The 14,573-nt window shown below is 41.4% G+C and overlaps 1 protein-coding gene across 2 annotated transcripts in view; it reads left to right on the forward strand.

Annotated features, from left to right (window-relative positions):
* LOC140713651 (transcription factor E2F3-like) overlaps window positions 1-14,573 on the forward strand; it is a 42,390-nt gene extending 27,817 nt beyond the window's left edge. For both annotated transcript variants that reach the window (XM_073024020.1, XM_073024021.1), the window contains exons 4-7: window positions 6,151-6,309; window positions 6,832-6,946; window positions 7,185-7,323; window positions 11,781-14,573. In XM_073024020.1, the coding sequence (XP_072880121.1) occupies window positions 6,151-6,309; window positions 6,832-6,946; window positions 7,185-7,323; window positions 11,781-12,055 (688 nt within the window). In that variant the 3' untranslated portion in view covers window positions 12,056-14,573. The remainder of the gene's footprint in view (window positions 1-6,150; window positions 6,310-6,831; window positions 6,947-7,184; window positions 7,324-11,780) is intronic.

Consider the following 14,573-nt stretch of genomic DNA (forward strand, 5'->3'; position numbering starts at 1 on the left):
CAGGTGGAAGTACTGGGTGATGGGCTAGTTTTTGATGGTGTATAGACCGGCCTGTAGCAGGTGGAAGTGCTGGGTGATGGGCTAGTTTTTGATGGTGTATAGACCGGCCTGTAGCAGGTGGAAGTGCTGGGTGATGGACTAGTTTTTGATGGTGTATAGTCCGGCCTGTAGCAGGTGGAAGTGCTGGGTGATGGGCTAGTTTTTGATGGTGTATAGACCGGCCTGTAGCAGGTGGAAGTGCTGGGTGATGGGCTAGTTTTTGATGGTGTATAGACCGGCCTGTAGCAGGTGGAAGTGCTGGGTGATGGACTAGTTTTTGATGGTGTATAGTCCGGCCTGTAGCAGGTGGAAGTGCTGGGTGATGGGCTAGTTTTTGATGGTGTATAGACCGGCCTGTAGCAGGTGGAAGTGCTGGGTGATGGGCTAGTTTTTGATGGTGTATAGTCCAGCCTGTAGCAGGTGGAAGTGCTGGGTGATGGGCTAGTTTTTGATGGTGTATAGACCGGCCTGTAGCAGTTGGAAGTGCTGGGTGATGGGCTAGTTTTTGATGGTGTATAGACCGGCCTGTAGCAGGTGGAAGTGCTGGGTGATGGTCTTTGGGGGCTTGCTATTGTGTGGTGGGGGTGGCTGAAGCAAGTGCTTGACGCCTTGCTGCTGCTTGTGCGTAGAGGGGGGGGGGGAGGGGGGGCTTTGGGTTCCAATGTTTCTCTGTTGCTCATTCTGTTGTGTTTTCTTCTGTTTCACGGATGTTTGCGAAGAGTAAGAATTTTCTGATTGCATACTGATATTAAGTGGAACCATTAAGCTTTTATAGCACTTTAAAGTCAGATGCTCTAGTGGGATTTGAACTGGTGTTTACTGCTAAATGAACCAAAGGTGTGGCCATGGGTCCCGGCTGTGCCTGCCTTTTTATCGGCTACGGGAACAGTCTGTGTTCCAAGCCTACACTGATCAGCCCTCAGCTTTTCCTGTGCTACATCAGCGACTGCATTGTGGCTGCTTCCTGCATCCGTGCGGAACTCGTCAACTCCAACTTCCACCCTACCCTAAATTTACCTGGTCCATTTCTGACACCTCCCTCCTCTTTCTTTCTCTGTCTCTGGAGACTGTTTATCGACTGATATCTTTTATGAACGCACTGATTCTCATAGCTACTTGGACTGTACCTCTTCCCACCCTGTCACTTGTAGAAATGCCATCCACTTCTCTCAGTCCCTCATTCTCCGCTGCATCTGCTGTCAGGATGAGGCTTCTTATTCCATAACTATTGGGATGTCCTCCTGCACAGAAAGGGGTTCCCTTTCTCCATCAACGCTGCACTCAACTGCATCTCTTCCATTTCACGCACGTCTGGCCTCACCCCTTTAGCCTCTGTGTCCAGTGTGTAATTCTCCATAACTTCCACCTTTTTCAACAGAGACACCACACTGCATCTTTCCCTCTTCTCTCCCTCCCCCCGCACTTTCTTCAGGGATTGTTCCCTACTCCCTTGTCCATTCAACCCTCCCCACTGATCTCCCTCCTGGTAGTTAGCCTTGCAAGGGGAATAAGTACCATACTTGCCCCTACACTTCCCCTTTCACTCCAATTCAGGGCCCCAAACAGTCCTTCCAGGTGAGGCGGCACTTCACCTGAGAGTCTGTTGGGATCATATACTTTGTCCGGTGCTCCCAGTATGGCCTCCTGTATAATCGCTGAGACCTGGCGTAGACTGGGAGACCGCTTCAAGCACCTATGCACCATTCGCCAGAAAAAAGTGGGATCTCCTGGTGACCCCCATTTTAATTCCACTTCTCTTTCCCATTCCAACATGTCAGTCCATGGGCTCCCCTATGGCTGCGATGAGGAAGAGCAGCACCTTGCATTCTGTCTGGTTAGCGTCCAACCCAATGGCATGAACATTGATTTCTTGTATCTCCTGAAATTCCCCACCCCCACCACTCTACTCTTCACCTGCACCATTCCCATCCCCTTTTCCCTTTCTCACCTTATCTCCTTACCTGCCCATCACCTCCCTCCGGTGCTCCTCCGCCTTCCCTGTCTTCCATGGCCTTCTACCCTCTCCTATCAGATTCCCCCCTTCTCCAGCCCTTTATCTTTTTCACCTCGCACTTCCCAGCTCTTTACTTCACTCATCCCCCCCCCTCCCAGTTTTACCTATCACCCACCATCTTGTACTACTCCATCCCCTGTACCGACCTTCTTGCTCTAACTTGTCATCTTATTTTCTTCGGCATAAAACATCGACTGTTTGCTCTTTTCCATAGATACTGCCAGGCCTGTTGAGTTTCTCACAAACAAGAGAAAATCTGCAGATGCTGGCAATTCCAGCAGCGCAGACAGAATGATCTCTGTGTTCCTCCAGCACTTTGTGTGTTGCATATAATTGTTAACCCTTGAATCGTTTGTTTTTTGATCCAGTGTGCTGGTTAGGGCACTGAAACTTCAATATTAAGCAGTCAGTTTGTATCATTTTTGCTTCCAATGTCTTGTCAAATATATTTTCCTCAAAAAGGGATTATCCTCTCCTTTTGGAATGCAGGATGCTTTCCTGAAGCAAATTGTGTATCTTTCTGTTTCTTCACTTTTTTTTCTATCTGCGTTTTAAAGTCAACACATCCTTTCACATCATAAAAGGTCAAAAGGAATGTCATTTGCCCTACCTTCTGTCATTCAGTGGTTATTAGTGTCACCTAGCATCTTTAGGATGATTGAGTGCATAGTTACTCAGCTGGTCTTCTAAAGGGACTTTCATATCACCAGATGCTTGTTAGTTTATTGACATACTGCGCAGAATAGGCCCTTCGAGCCACATCAGCCAGCTATCCTCTGGTTTAATCATGGGACAATTTACAATGACCAATTAACCTTCCAACAGATTGTGGGAGGGAACAGCATCATCCATGAGGTCACAAGGAGAACGTACAAACTCCTTATAGGCAGCGGCGGGAATTGAACCGGTGACACTAGTACTGCTTCGTGCTAACCACTATGCTACTGTACTGCCCCACTCGTGAACAAATGTGATGAGCAATTTGTTACATTTTAACACGTTGGATCACAGTTTCACATTTTGTTTAGAAATCTATATTTGCATGTTGCTTGTTTGGTAGATTACCAGATTAAGTTGACTTTTGATTACAAAGGTACAACGGGTTGAATGTGTTAAGGTATCAGCTTGGCAAGCAGTTTACTACCGGACAAGTTGGCGCTGGTCAGTGGCAATTTTTTGCATGCAGCTCTGGTGAGAATCATCAAGTATTCCCGTTTAGGGCTTTTGGGACTATTACAGTTGAAATTTACAGTCAGTAAGCAACAGAATTTTAAGGCTATTAAACAAAATCTATTGATCTTCAAAATTGGCGCATCCTGGACAGCAGATTCAGGACACGATTGCAGTCTCCTTTAAGAAAGGGAAGCAGGGAAGGGCTTGGGGCTGCAGGTATGATTGAAATGCAGAGACCATAGACCCCTCCGCCCCATTCTTCCAGCTATCCTGTTTGCAAATTGTGCAGTCTCTGGAAAATAAAGTTGAAGACTTCAGAGAAAGATTGCAGATCCCTGGGGACATTAGTTTGCTTCCCAGACACATGGCTCATCCTCACCATTTCAGATGCAGTGCTGCAGCCTGATGGCTTTGCCATTCACCTAGTAGACAGGGCAGATGAGTTTCTTAAAGGTAGAGGAGGCAGTATTGTTGATAACTCATCGTGATGCATTGAAGTTTTGTCTTAAATCTCATTGCCCTACCTGGAGCATCCAGTGGTCAAGTTTCATCCACTTTATTTGCCAAGTGAGTTTTGCACCATCATCCTGGTAGCGGAGTACATTCCACCTTTGGCCAAGGTCAGGCTGGCACTGGAGTATCTGGGCACCATGATTAGCAGTCATGAAACAGTGCACCTTGATGCCATCACTATCGTTACAGGGGATTTCAACCAGGCCGGCTCCGACTAACTACCAACATATCACTTGCGGAACTAAAGAAGCCAACACACCTGATCACTGTTGTACCACCAAGAGCATGCCATCCCACACGCACGCTTTGGAAAGTCTGATCGCCTGCTGCACTTGCGTACTGTGTAGGCAGAGACTAAACACCAAAGTACTCATGTTGCCGGGTTTGCCAGCCTTTACTTCCTTAAAGGGTGAAGCTTAACATCAAGAATGGCTGTGATGTCTCACTTTCAGATGAGCCTTTTATGCACACTTTGAAAGGGAGAATAAAACTACGCCTGTGTGAATCTGATGACCCTGTGATCTGTCTTCGAGCCGACATCAGAACATCTTTAGAGAGGGGCTTTCAAGAGGCCTCACAAGGCACCAGGCCATGGTGTATCTGGTAGGGCACTTAAAACCTGTGCCAACCAACTGGCAGGAGTGTTCAAGGACATCTTTAGTCTTGCACTACTGCAGTTAGCGGTTTCCACCTGTTTAAAGGGCAACAATGATACCTGAGCTGCCTCAACTATCACCCAGTTGCACTCAAATCTACCATGTTAAAATGCTTAAAAATATCAAGGACCTAAACCAGCTGCAATTTGCCTATTGCCACAATAAGTCTACAATGGATGCGATCTGTTGGCTCTTCACTTGGCTTTGGGTTACCTGGACGACAGCAATACCTACGTCCGGCTGGTGTTTATTGATTACAGCTCAGCATTCGACATAATCATACCTTCAGTTCTAATCAACGAGCCCTGGGCCCCACGTGACTGTACTGACCATACTAAGCGGCTGTTCCAGTCCCATGACTTTCACCACAGAGTAAAATGCCACTTGGGAGCATTGCCTACAGGCCACTGCCAATTCAGCAGGAATTCTGACTTACTAATTCATTTGTGCCAGGGCAGTTTTTCTAATTGTCCATGATAACAGATGTGAGCTACCTGTCTGTTCAAGGGTAGCCTGTGATATAGGTGATGTTTTGTCGGGAGATGTGAACTTATCTACTGATAAATGAAAGTTTACATATTTACAAGTCATGGTATTGTCCATCTTGGAGTGTGAAGATTGATAATGTTGTCAAGAGCTTGTCACCTTCTTAGCTTGGGATGGTTCAGGTTGCAGATTTGAAGTCCCTGGAGAAGAAGCCTTGTTGTGGAAGGATAACTTCAATATCTGCACCTTTTATTCCTGTTCCTCCTCGTATTACTGGATCAGTATCTTGGAATTCGTTATTGGACCGTATTGGTCTGTGGATCAAGGAAAAGTTAATTGCCGTTTCCTAGGTTACTGATAACGAGGCAGTAATGCGTTACTGGGGTCACCAGCTCTTAACAATACATTATCAACCAGGGGCATCCAGATCATTAAGGCATGGGTTTTCTTCCTGTTTATTGTGGATTGCACTTTGCATCTGACAATTGCATGTTCTAATACAACTGATGTTGTTTAAACTCCAATTCAAAGCATACTTGGAGCTTGTGTTAGACAAGAAAACTGCCTTTCAGATCAGCAATGGTGACATCTATTTATACAGAGTCAGAAATTGTTCTGTGCACATTTGTTCCCTGTAGCCAAAGAGCAAAATTTTTGCGTGGGCTCGCTTGCACACAATCAACTTTAGCCGTTATGGATCTAAGCTTGCAATTATCTTACCTTGTCCTTTCTGTACTAATTTTAGTGATAATGTCAGCTATGTGTGGAAATTTTCTGTTAAACAATAAATATATGGAACTCTCTTTATTTTGATCTTGAAATAATGCATGATTAACATACTGACATGAAAGATGTTGATATTGAAGATCAGTGTGTAATCTGTTGCAACACATCTTTTTGAACAAAAAATGCAGACTTGAGTTTTTACACTCGGGCTCTGTGGGGGTGGGGGTGGGTGGGTGGTGGTAACTGCATGGAGTTGGGACTAATTACAAGTTCCTGAATGAACATTAGACTGAAGCCAATGATACTTGCAGCAAATTAGATTTTTTTGCCATCCCCACACTATAGAGATTCTCCCAAACATCTTGATGGATTGCATTTATGTACATGTTCCATTACAGAAATACAAAATTGCAAGATTGCTTTCCCCTTTAAAAATTCACAACTAGGGTTAAGAAATCTGCTGACTTTAGTTAACATGGATGAAATGTGTTCTTTCTTTACGATGACTTTTTAAAAATGGGATTTGATGATTCTTTTCCCCAGGGGCTGCAGCCTGATAGACAAGGATGGTCTGCTGAAACGATGCCAAGGTCTCAATCGGGAGGTGGCGGAGCTTAGCCTGAAGGAGAAGAAGTTGGATGACCTGATCCAGAGCTGTACCTCAGACCTCAAAAAGCTGACGGAGGACTCTGAAAACCAAAGATATCCTTGCTGATAACCCCAAAATTTTGAAGGGGTTTGATATCCTTGTTTGCACAGGCAGGATGCAGTTCACTTGTGCGTAATTAGATGATGCAGTTTGAAGAAATTTGCTGAAAGCTGTAGAAAGATGAAAAACATTCATCTTGTTTTGTTCCGGACCGAATAGCTTGACAGAATTTAATAACTATTTTCAAAAATCGGAAAAGGAAAAAAATTGTAGGAGCTTGAGGTCATGCAAGTTGGATTAAATCAACTCAGTAGGTTGAATGTACTTTCTGATTGGTAGTAAGATTTAACTTTGTGAGAACCTTTTGAAAAATGTATTAATGTTTCTCTAAATGAGGAACAATACAACCAATTCATGAATGTATTGTTTTTAACCTCTAAGATCTTCATTTTAGAGGTTAAATTTATTTATTTTTAAGTGGGCAGAAACACTTCATAGTGTATTTGAACTTGCCTGACTGAGCGTGTAGTGAATTGATTTGTGAAACTCTGTTCGCTCTCCTTAACATCACCCACATTAAATTATGTGACCTATCAGGACATCAGAAAGATCCAGAGCTTTAAGGGTCAGGTGGTAATTGCTGTGAAAGCTCCTCCTGAAACCAGACTTGAAGTCCCTGATCCCTATGATGTAAGTCTCGTCCCAGAGTGAGCTTTTTATGAATTATTAATATTTGCAGATTGAGGGGTAAGTAAATGTGCACTGATTAGAGCAGAACTGATCCTGGTACGCTTTTGAGAGGCTGCCTTTGAAGTATAATTACAAAGGAACATGGTACCTTATTTAGCCTCTTTTTAACGTTACCTGTTTGCTATCGATTTCACTGAAATGGCAACTTGTGTAATTGTTTGTCTCTAATTTCATTCAGAACTTGCAGATACATTTATCAAGTTCAAAGGGGCCTATTGAGGTGTATTTGTGTCCAGATGACTCTGCAGCATCAAGTAGTCCATTGAAGACTGGCAGCAAGGAACATTCTAGAAGTATTTCTCAGTTGTGTGTCCGAGGTAAGCCATAAACTAAACTGCTGATGGAAGTGGCTTCATTATTTTTTTATTTACATTTGGCTTCATAAAAATTAGTCAGAATCAGGTTTATTATTACTGTAACACACACAAAATGCCGGTGGAACACAGCAGGCCAGGCAGCATCTATAGGGAGAAGCGCTGTCAACGTTTCGGGCCGAAACCCTTCGTCAGGATTACTGTTCTATGTTAAGAAACTTGTTGTTTTGTAGCAGCAGTACAATGCAATACTTAAAATGACTTTAGGTTTTAATAAAAAATATTTTAAAAATGCAAAAAGAATAAAATAATGAGGTGGTGTTTATAGATCTTCAGAAATCTGATGACAGATGGGATGAAGCCTTTCCTAAAGAATTGAGTATGCATCTTCAGGGTCCTGTAGCACTCCTGATGGCAGTAATAAGTCAGCATGTCCTGAATAGTGAGGGTCCCCAGGGATGATGGAGCCCTGTTGCAGGAAAGCGGCATCCATCATCGAAGGCCTCCACTATCCAGGCCATACTCTCTTCTCACTGCTGTCATCTGGAGGAAGTACAGGAGTCCGAGGACCCATACCATCAGGTTCAGGAACAGTTATTACCCCTCCATCAGGCTCTTAAACCAGAGTGGATAATTTCACTCACCCCAACACTGAACAGTCTATGGATTCACTTTCTGGTACTCTTCATCTCAGGTTCTCATTATTTATTGCTCATCTTTTGTATTTGCAGTTTGTCTTTTGCACACTGGTTGCTTGCTGTCTTGTGCGGTCTTCCGTTTATTCTAGAGTTTCTTTGTATTTACTGTGAATGCCTCCAAGAAATTGACCATCAGGATGGTATATGGTGACGTGTGTACTTCATTAATTACTTTGAACTTTGCCTTGAGTCAAAGCCTTTCGATGATGGTGGGAAGCTAGCTGGCTGAGTCTACAAAGCTGCAGCTTGGGAAAGGTTACAGATTCTGTTTTATTAAAATTAACAGTGGTGGGGGGGAGAATAAAGGATCAGGTGAGATTGTGGAATCTGACCAAATAGTAAAGAAATATAAAGAAAATATTGGAATCAGAAATCAACACTTTGTTTTCCTGTACTCACCATTTTATTGTGTGCAATGGTGAATGCATTGATTTTGAGTTCTGGATTTCCTTGAATTTTGAAATCCTGTGAATTGGAACTAAGACTAGTATTCTGGGAAGAAACTTGGAAGTGAAGGCTGCATATCAGTTAGATGTTTATTGCCTCTTAACTATCGTGATAAGTTTTAATTGGTGGGGGTGGGATTTTGCACAGAGGGGGAAATGAGGTTTTGCAGAGGTGCCATCAATAAGATTTTAGAAAACATTGGGTTTGTTTGGGGTTTTCGTAATTGGGGAAGACACACAATAAACTATTTAAAGTTTTTTTTTTTGCATTTGCTGAAATCCTATGTGAAATGGTTACGGAAAGTAATAGGTAAATGATTGGCAATTTTGTTGAGGAATCAAACCTAGAAGGGAAAGTAACTTGCAAGGGTGACGTAAACAAGCTGAAAAATATCAATAGGTTAAATGAATTTATTATAAAAATAATGAAATCCTATTTAACACAATGTTGGAAGAACTCAGCAGGTCAGGCTGCATCTGTGGAAATGAATGAGCAGTTGACCCTTCATCAGGACTAAGGAAAGGGGGAAGTTGCCTGACTAAGGTGGTGGGTGAAGGGGAAGGAGGATAACCCAGAGGATTGGTGGGGAGGGGGCTGAAGTTGTGTGGGTTCTATGTTTGATTATGCATGCAATATTTATTTGGGAGGAAGCATTTTTTTAAGATCAGTTCTGTGATGGTAGTGAATTGCCATCACCTAAAATTGGAAGAAGTTATTGAGAGATACTAAGTAACTTTCTGAGATGGGGGTGGTGCTGTTCCTCGTGAAGAAGCATAATTGAAGCTTGGAACTAGGATGAAGAGAATCTTTATTCTGTGGATTGTGAATATGGGTTGAGTACCTCTTTATTCAAAATTCTGAAAGCCCCTAAAATCCAAAATTTTTTGAGTGCTATCACAACGTCACAAATGGAAAATTCCACAAGGAGCTGGGAAGGTTCCCAGGCCATGTGTAGGCCTCTGCACACCACAGACAGTTTTGAGAAGTGATGAGCAGAACTTGCGTAATTAACATAAGTCAATTAAAAAAAAAACACTGTATAAAGTGAAAAGTGAAGATCTTGATCGTATATTGAAAGAGTCAGCGTCGGAGTGAACAAAAGCCATTTAGCGGTATGCTGATTGTGAAACAAGCATATATCACGAAAACTGAAAATTTAAGGTATTTGTGTATACAGCAGGCTGGTGACAGGAATTTAAGAAAAGTCATAGCATTACATTTTTAAAGATTTGTGGTGATAAACTGTCTGCTGATCATGAAATAGAGAAATTCACTGAGTTTGCCGAGATCATCGCTGATGAAAATCTGACGTGCTGAAAGGCTGCATCAGAGCATATGTGTGCTTACATCGGAATTGATGACGATCCCAAGCTATCTCATTATATTTTCCAAAATCCTAAATGTACAGCTGCAAACATTTTGGATAAGGAGTACTCAACCTGCATACATAATTGTTAGTGGTTATTTGGTGAAATATGTCCATACTTCCTCACCCTATCAAACCCTATTTCTCCTGTTTGCACCTGACAGAATTCTGTCTGTACAAAGTTAAATATCATACCCTATCTCTCATTTGAGGGTGCTGCTGATCCTTCGGCTGGATTGTAATTTTCCAATATGCTATTCTTTCATCTTAAATTACCATTGTGTACCCTATTTCCAGAAGAGAACGATTTATATGATCTATACCCCAATCCGAACTGCAGGGATTTCTGTACTTGTTTTGCTATTACTGCTAAACAAATATCATCTGCTAATTTTTTTAAATGCTAAACTTAAATCTCCCCCTGCCATTTTTTACAGGAATTTCCCACTGTCAAGCTGCCATGTATGTCTTTGTTAGTCATATATCGACACGCACATGCATGCACATGTGTGGTAGGGATAATTTAAACTGCAAAATAGATTTGTTTCGTCAATCACCAATAATTTCAAGATAATGATTTGTGTTCGTCTTTGGTCTGCTTTAAGCATACGCTGCTGCTATCCTAGGTAATGACGAGGTGTGCAGTGCACAGTTAACTATCACTTGAACACATTTCATGTGTGCAGGCACAGCCCCTGGTATGGGCGTGGATATACCGTAGATTCCGGATTTTAAGCTGCTACTTTTTTCCCACATTTTGAACAGCTTTGAACTTTGCGGCCTTTAAAACGGAGCGGCTAATCCATGATTTTTTTTCATGCCGCCGAAAACATTTTGCCTCGTAACAGTAGACCAATAAAATTGATGAGTAGTTCACAGAGGTCCAATGAAATTGTACGATAAATCAAGCGCACTTTCACAATTAAATTATTGTAAATCAGTCATTTGTACTCACCCTCATCAACATGGAAAACACTCGAAGAAAAGCATTGTGCTGCCTTTATGGCAGTTATTTAGTTTATAATATTTTCGCTTAGTAATTCATTTTCTAGTTAAAGTTAGAAGAGTTTTAACTATATTTGTTTTCTGTACTACATCGCGGGATGCTATGACGTCACATCTGGTTTCGCCGCGTCTTGTGGGATACCAGTTTGCGATAAACGGGAAGGAGGGGGCATTAGACCCGAGCGAAACGCTGCTTTTAAATGCCGTTTGCGATAAAACGGGACGGCGGGGGGGGGAGCGGCGGAGCGAAAACGCTGCTTTTAAGTTAAAGGCGATCAATAACTTTTCCTGGTAGGCTGCAGTATATATATTTTTTACCAGTCGTTAGGAGATATTGGAATGTTGTTCAGTAAAGAAGTATACGCAACGTATATTTAAAAGTAGCCGCGTTACGGGCACGGTTCGAAAAAAAGCATTTGCAATATGTATTTGTTTTTGTTACCATATGGATTTAATTAAAAGTTAAAAAATCCTCACGTGTAATATCTTTCTGTGTAAATATCTCATATTACAACGTGGGACACCTGCGGCCGAAAATCCGGTGCGGCCTTTACAAGTAAAAAATTGATTTTATTTCTAAAATTAGAGCCAGCGGCTTTTAATCAGGTGCGCTCTGTAGTCCGGAATCTACGGTAAATGAGATGGCTGAGGTTTGCTTTAAGTAGATCAGAATTGTAACCATTTAATCCATAACATGAATGAATAGCTTGCATTTGTCCAATCGCTTACTGCAGGCATTGTTTTGGTTTTTCACTTCTGGGACCTGTCTATGTCTGTGTTTTTAAAAATAAACACACTTGATGAATTGATCAAGGTTAAAGCGACCATTGTTTGGCAGTCAGTGGGTAACTCACCTTTCCGAAGTGAAGTTAATTTGAAAGTGCCATCGTTCTTGAAGCTAATGTTAAAAAAGCACGAGACTGATTAAATTTGTTTTTTGACAGATTTGGACATTTCTAATGGGATGGAGCATGGTGATGATTTGGATTCACAGTTTTCTCACCTTTCACCCTCGAACTCATTGAATAATCTTTTGCAACAAACTGAAGATCAGATTTCAACATCCACAGAAGAGGAAGGACTATTTGTAAATTTGTCTCCATCAGTGCCTCAGGAAGATTACCTGTTAAGCATTGGTGATAAGGCAGGAATCAGTGACCTGTTTGATTGTGATGTTGATAGGTTTTTCTCAATGGAAAGTTTTTATGTAAGTAATTAAATATCCTTCGATGAGCAGTTGTCGGTATGGACCTGAAAACTCAATGCAAAGTTGGGTATTGGTGATTGATGAATGGAAATCTACATCAGCTATGGAGCTTTCTGCTGGTAAAACCACAATGAGACCTTACTCTATATTGGCTACTGAAATAATTTACATTGATATTTTATATAAATTATGTATTAGCATGAATTGGAACTTAACTATTGATCATCATTTTTGTCTGAATGGTGATTTTTTTTTTTGTTTTGCCTTGGACATGCACAGTGTAATCTTCATTGTTCGAACTCTTCAAATCCTGGTTAGCATTTTGACCAGAGTCTTCCGAGGTGAATAAATAAGCTGTTGAAGTTCTTTTATTGGAGTTGAGAGTGAGGTGTATAAATGTTGTGTAAGAAAACTATCCACAAGAAAGGACTGTGCTGGTAAATACTTTGTTCTGTGATTGTGCTGAATGTAATGGTGTCAGTATGTGTGGGATAGTAAGTCTGCTTTAATACTGTGTCACCGTAAGGAGGAAATGTTTAGATGGGAATAAATCAAAATGTTAAAACCAACTGCAAGAATGATTTTTTGAAACTCAAGAACCTGCAGATGCTGGTAGAAAGACAAACTGCCTGAAAAACTACAGATCTATGAGGAGAGGGGAACAGTTGATATATCAGGTTGAATACCTTCACATAAAGTTTCTTAAAGATGTCTTTGTGGAAAAATCCATTTTCACAATTGTAGCAAAATACATTTTTCATTCATTTCTTTGTGACCTGCATTTCCCCCAGCCCCTTCTCCACTGAGGTATTGTCAAAAGCAAATTCTGTCTGATGGCTCAGTGTGAGGTGGTCCTTTGATATGGATAATTTTTAGCTTTCTTGCTGCACCATCCTGTTTGAGGTACAACTGGCCAAATTAAGGTGCTTGCTGAATCCTCCCTCGTCCTTGTGTGTGGGCTCCTGTAGCATTGACATTTTGGATTTGACCATCTGCTCAAAAATAGGAGCTTGATGTAATGAGTAAAAACGTTCTGTATCATCTCCCTTTCCAATCTGTGTAATGCATTTTTGATATTATTACTTTGGGCTTGAATCGTTGGATTAAGGTGGACCAGACAAGTGGTTGATTTCTGTTGAACAGTGTCATGTCATGCTTTAAAAGGTTTGTGTAGTTAACCTGACTTGTGTTAAGAAGAATCCAAAAAATTGAGTATCATTCCCTAGAGGACCAAGAAATGCAGCTCCTGCAGATGCAGACACAATTGGTGGTGGGTGGGAGGAGAGGTGTGGGGGGAGGGTAGTCAGCAGAAAGGAGCTTCCTTGTATCTTGGTAAATGCAGTGTCTACTCATGGAGTCAGAGACCAGTTCTGTATCTGGTGTGCTCTGAGACCTGCCAATAAGTCATCTGATGTTAGCTAGGGCAGGAATTATGGTGGTACTTTTGGCCGTGGCTTTCATGACAAGGGAGGGGACAAATCAACTGAGGTTTGACAGGAGTAGGATTAAACTACACTTTTGTATCTGGTCAAATTTAAGTACTTTAGGCGTGTATGTATTACAACAAGTTGGGTAAGATGATAAAGCACAACTGATAATGCAAGTGTTGCATTTGTCAAAGTCTTTGGGATTGGAGAAATGGAAGTTCCGTATGATGTGTGGACTTTTCCTTGCATCAAAATTCAGATTCCAAAATCTTTCTTTTACTGTAGATTTGAAAAGGAGATGAAGTGTGATTGAATAAGAATGTGCTGCTTATTATTTGTGTACTTGGGAACATCCAGTCTGAAAATACAACAATACCATGTACATGGATTGAAGGAGGAGGAATATTTATCTGGCTCCTATTCCTTATTGTAGGAAATTGCCTTTACGGAGTTAAAGATAGCTGAACACATTTGCTTAAACCATTTAGTCCTGACTCTACTGATCTGCAGCCGATATGTTTTATATTAATTTTGCATATACTGAACATTTCCTTAGTTGCCATTAATTTTGAAGGCAAAAAGGCTTCGACGATATTTCAAGAGACAAAAAAAATCATTTGTCTACTGGTTAGAAGATTAACAATTTGACATCAATTGTTAAGTCCTGTCGTAATATTAAAAACGATCGAATTGGCATGGTTTGCACTCATGGTAGAAGCGTAGGGGTAAGAAAACTAGGCAACCTTTGTTCCATTGAGTCTCTGGAACCTTATCAAATATCCACTTTAATTCCATTTCCCCCTGCATTTTGATCATCCTGTTTTTTCCTACTTCCCCCACACCAGAGTTCAGCATTGCACTCGGGTCACTGGCGCTGAGCCTTTTCTAAAGTGTCAATCTTCACTTGTTGCAGAATGTGCTGATTTAAATTATTTGGACTGTACAGAATGAAGCCATACAAATATGTTTATATCAATATATCCTGTGCTTTAAAACACCAAAACAAAATCCACCATCACCTGCCTCTGTTGTGGAATCGGCATTTTCTTTTAATCTCAGAAACCATGATATTTAGTGCTGACACTCTGCTTTTAACCAGTTAA

Source organism: Hemitrygon akajei, chromosome 20 (assembly GCF_048418815.1).
Source record: "Hemitrygon akajei chromosome 20, sHemAka1.3, whole genome shotgun sequence".
NCBI classification, from domain to species: domain Eukaryota; kingdom Metazoa; phylum Chordata; class Chondrichthyes; order Myliobatiformes; family Dasyatidae; genus Hemitrygon; species Hemitrygon akajei.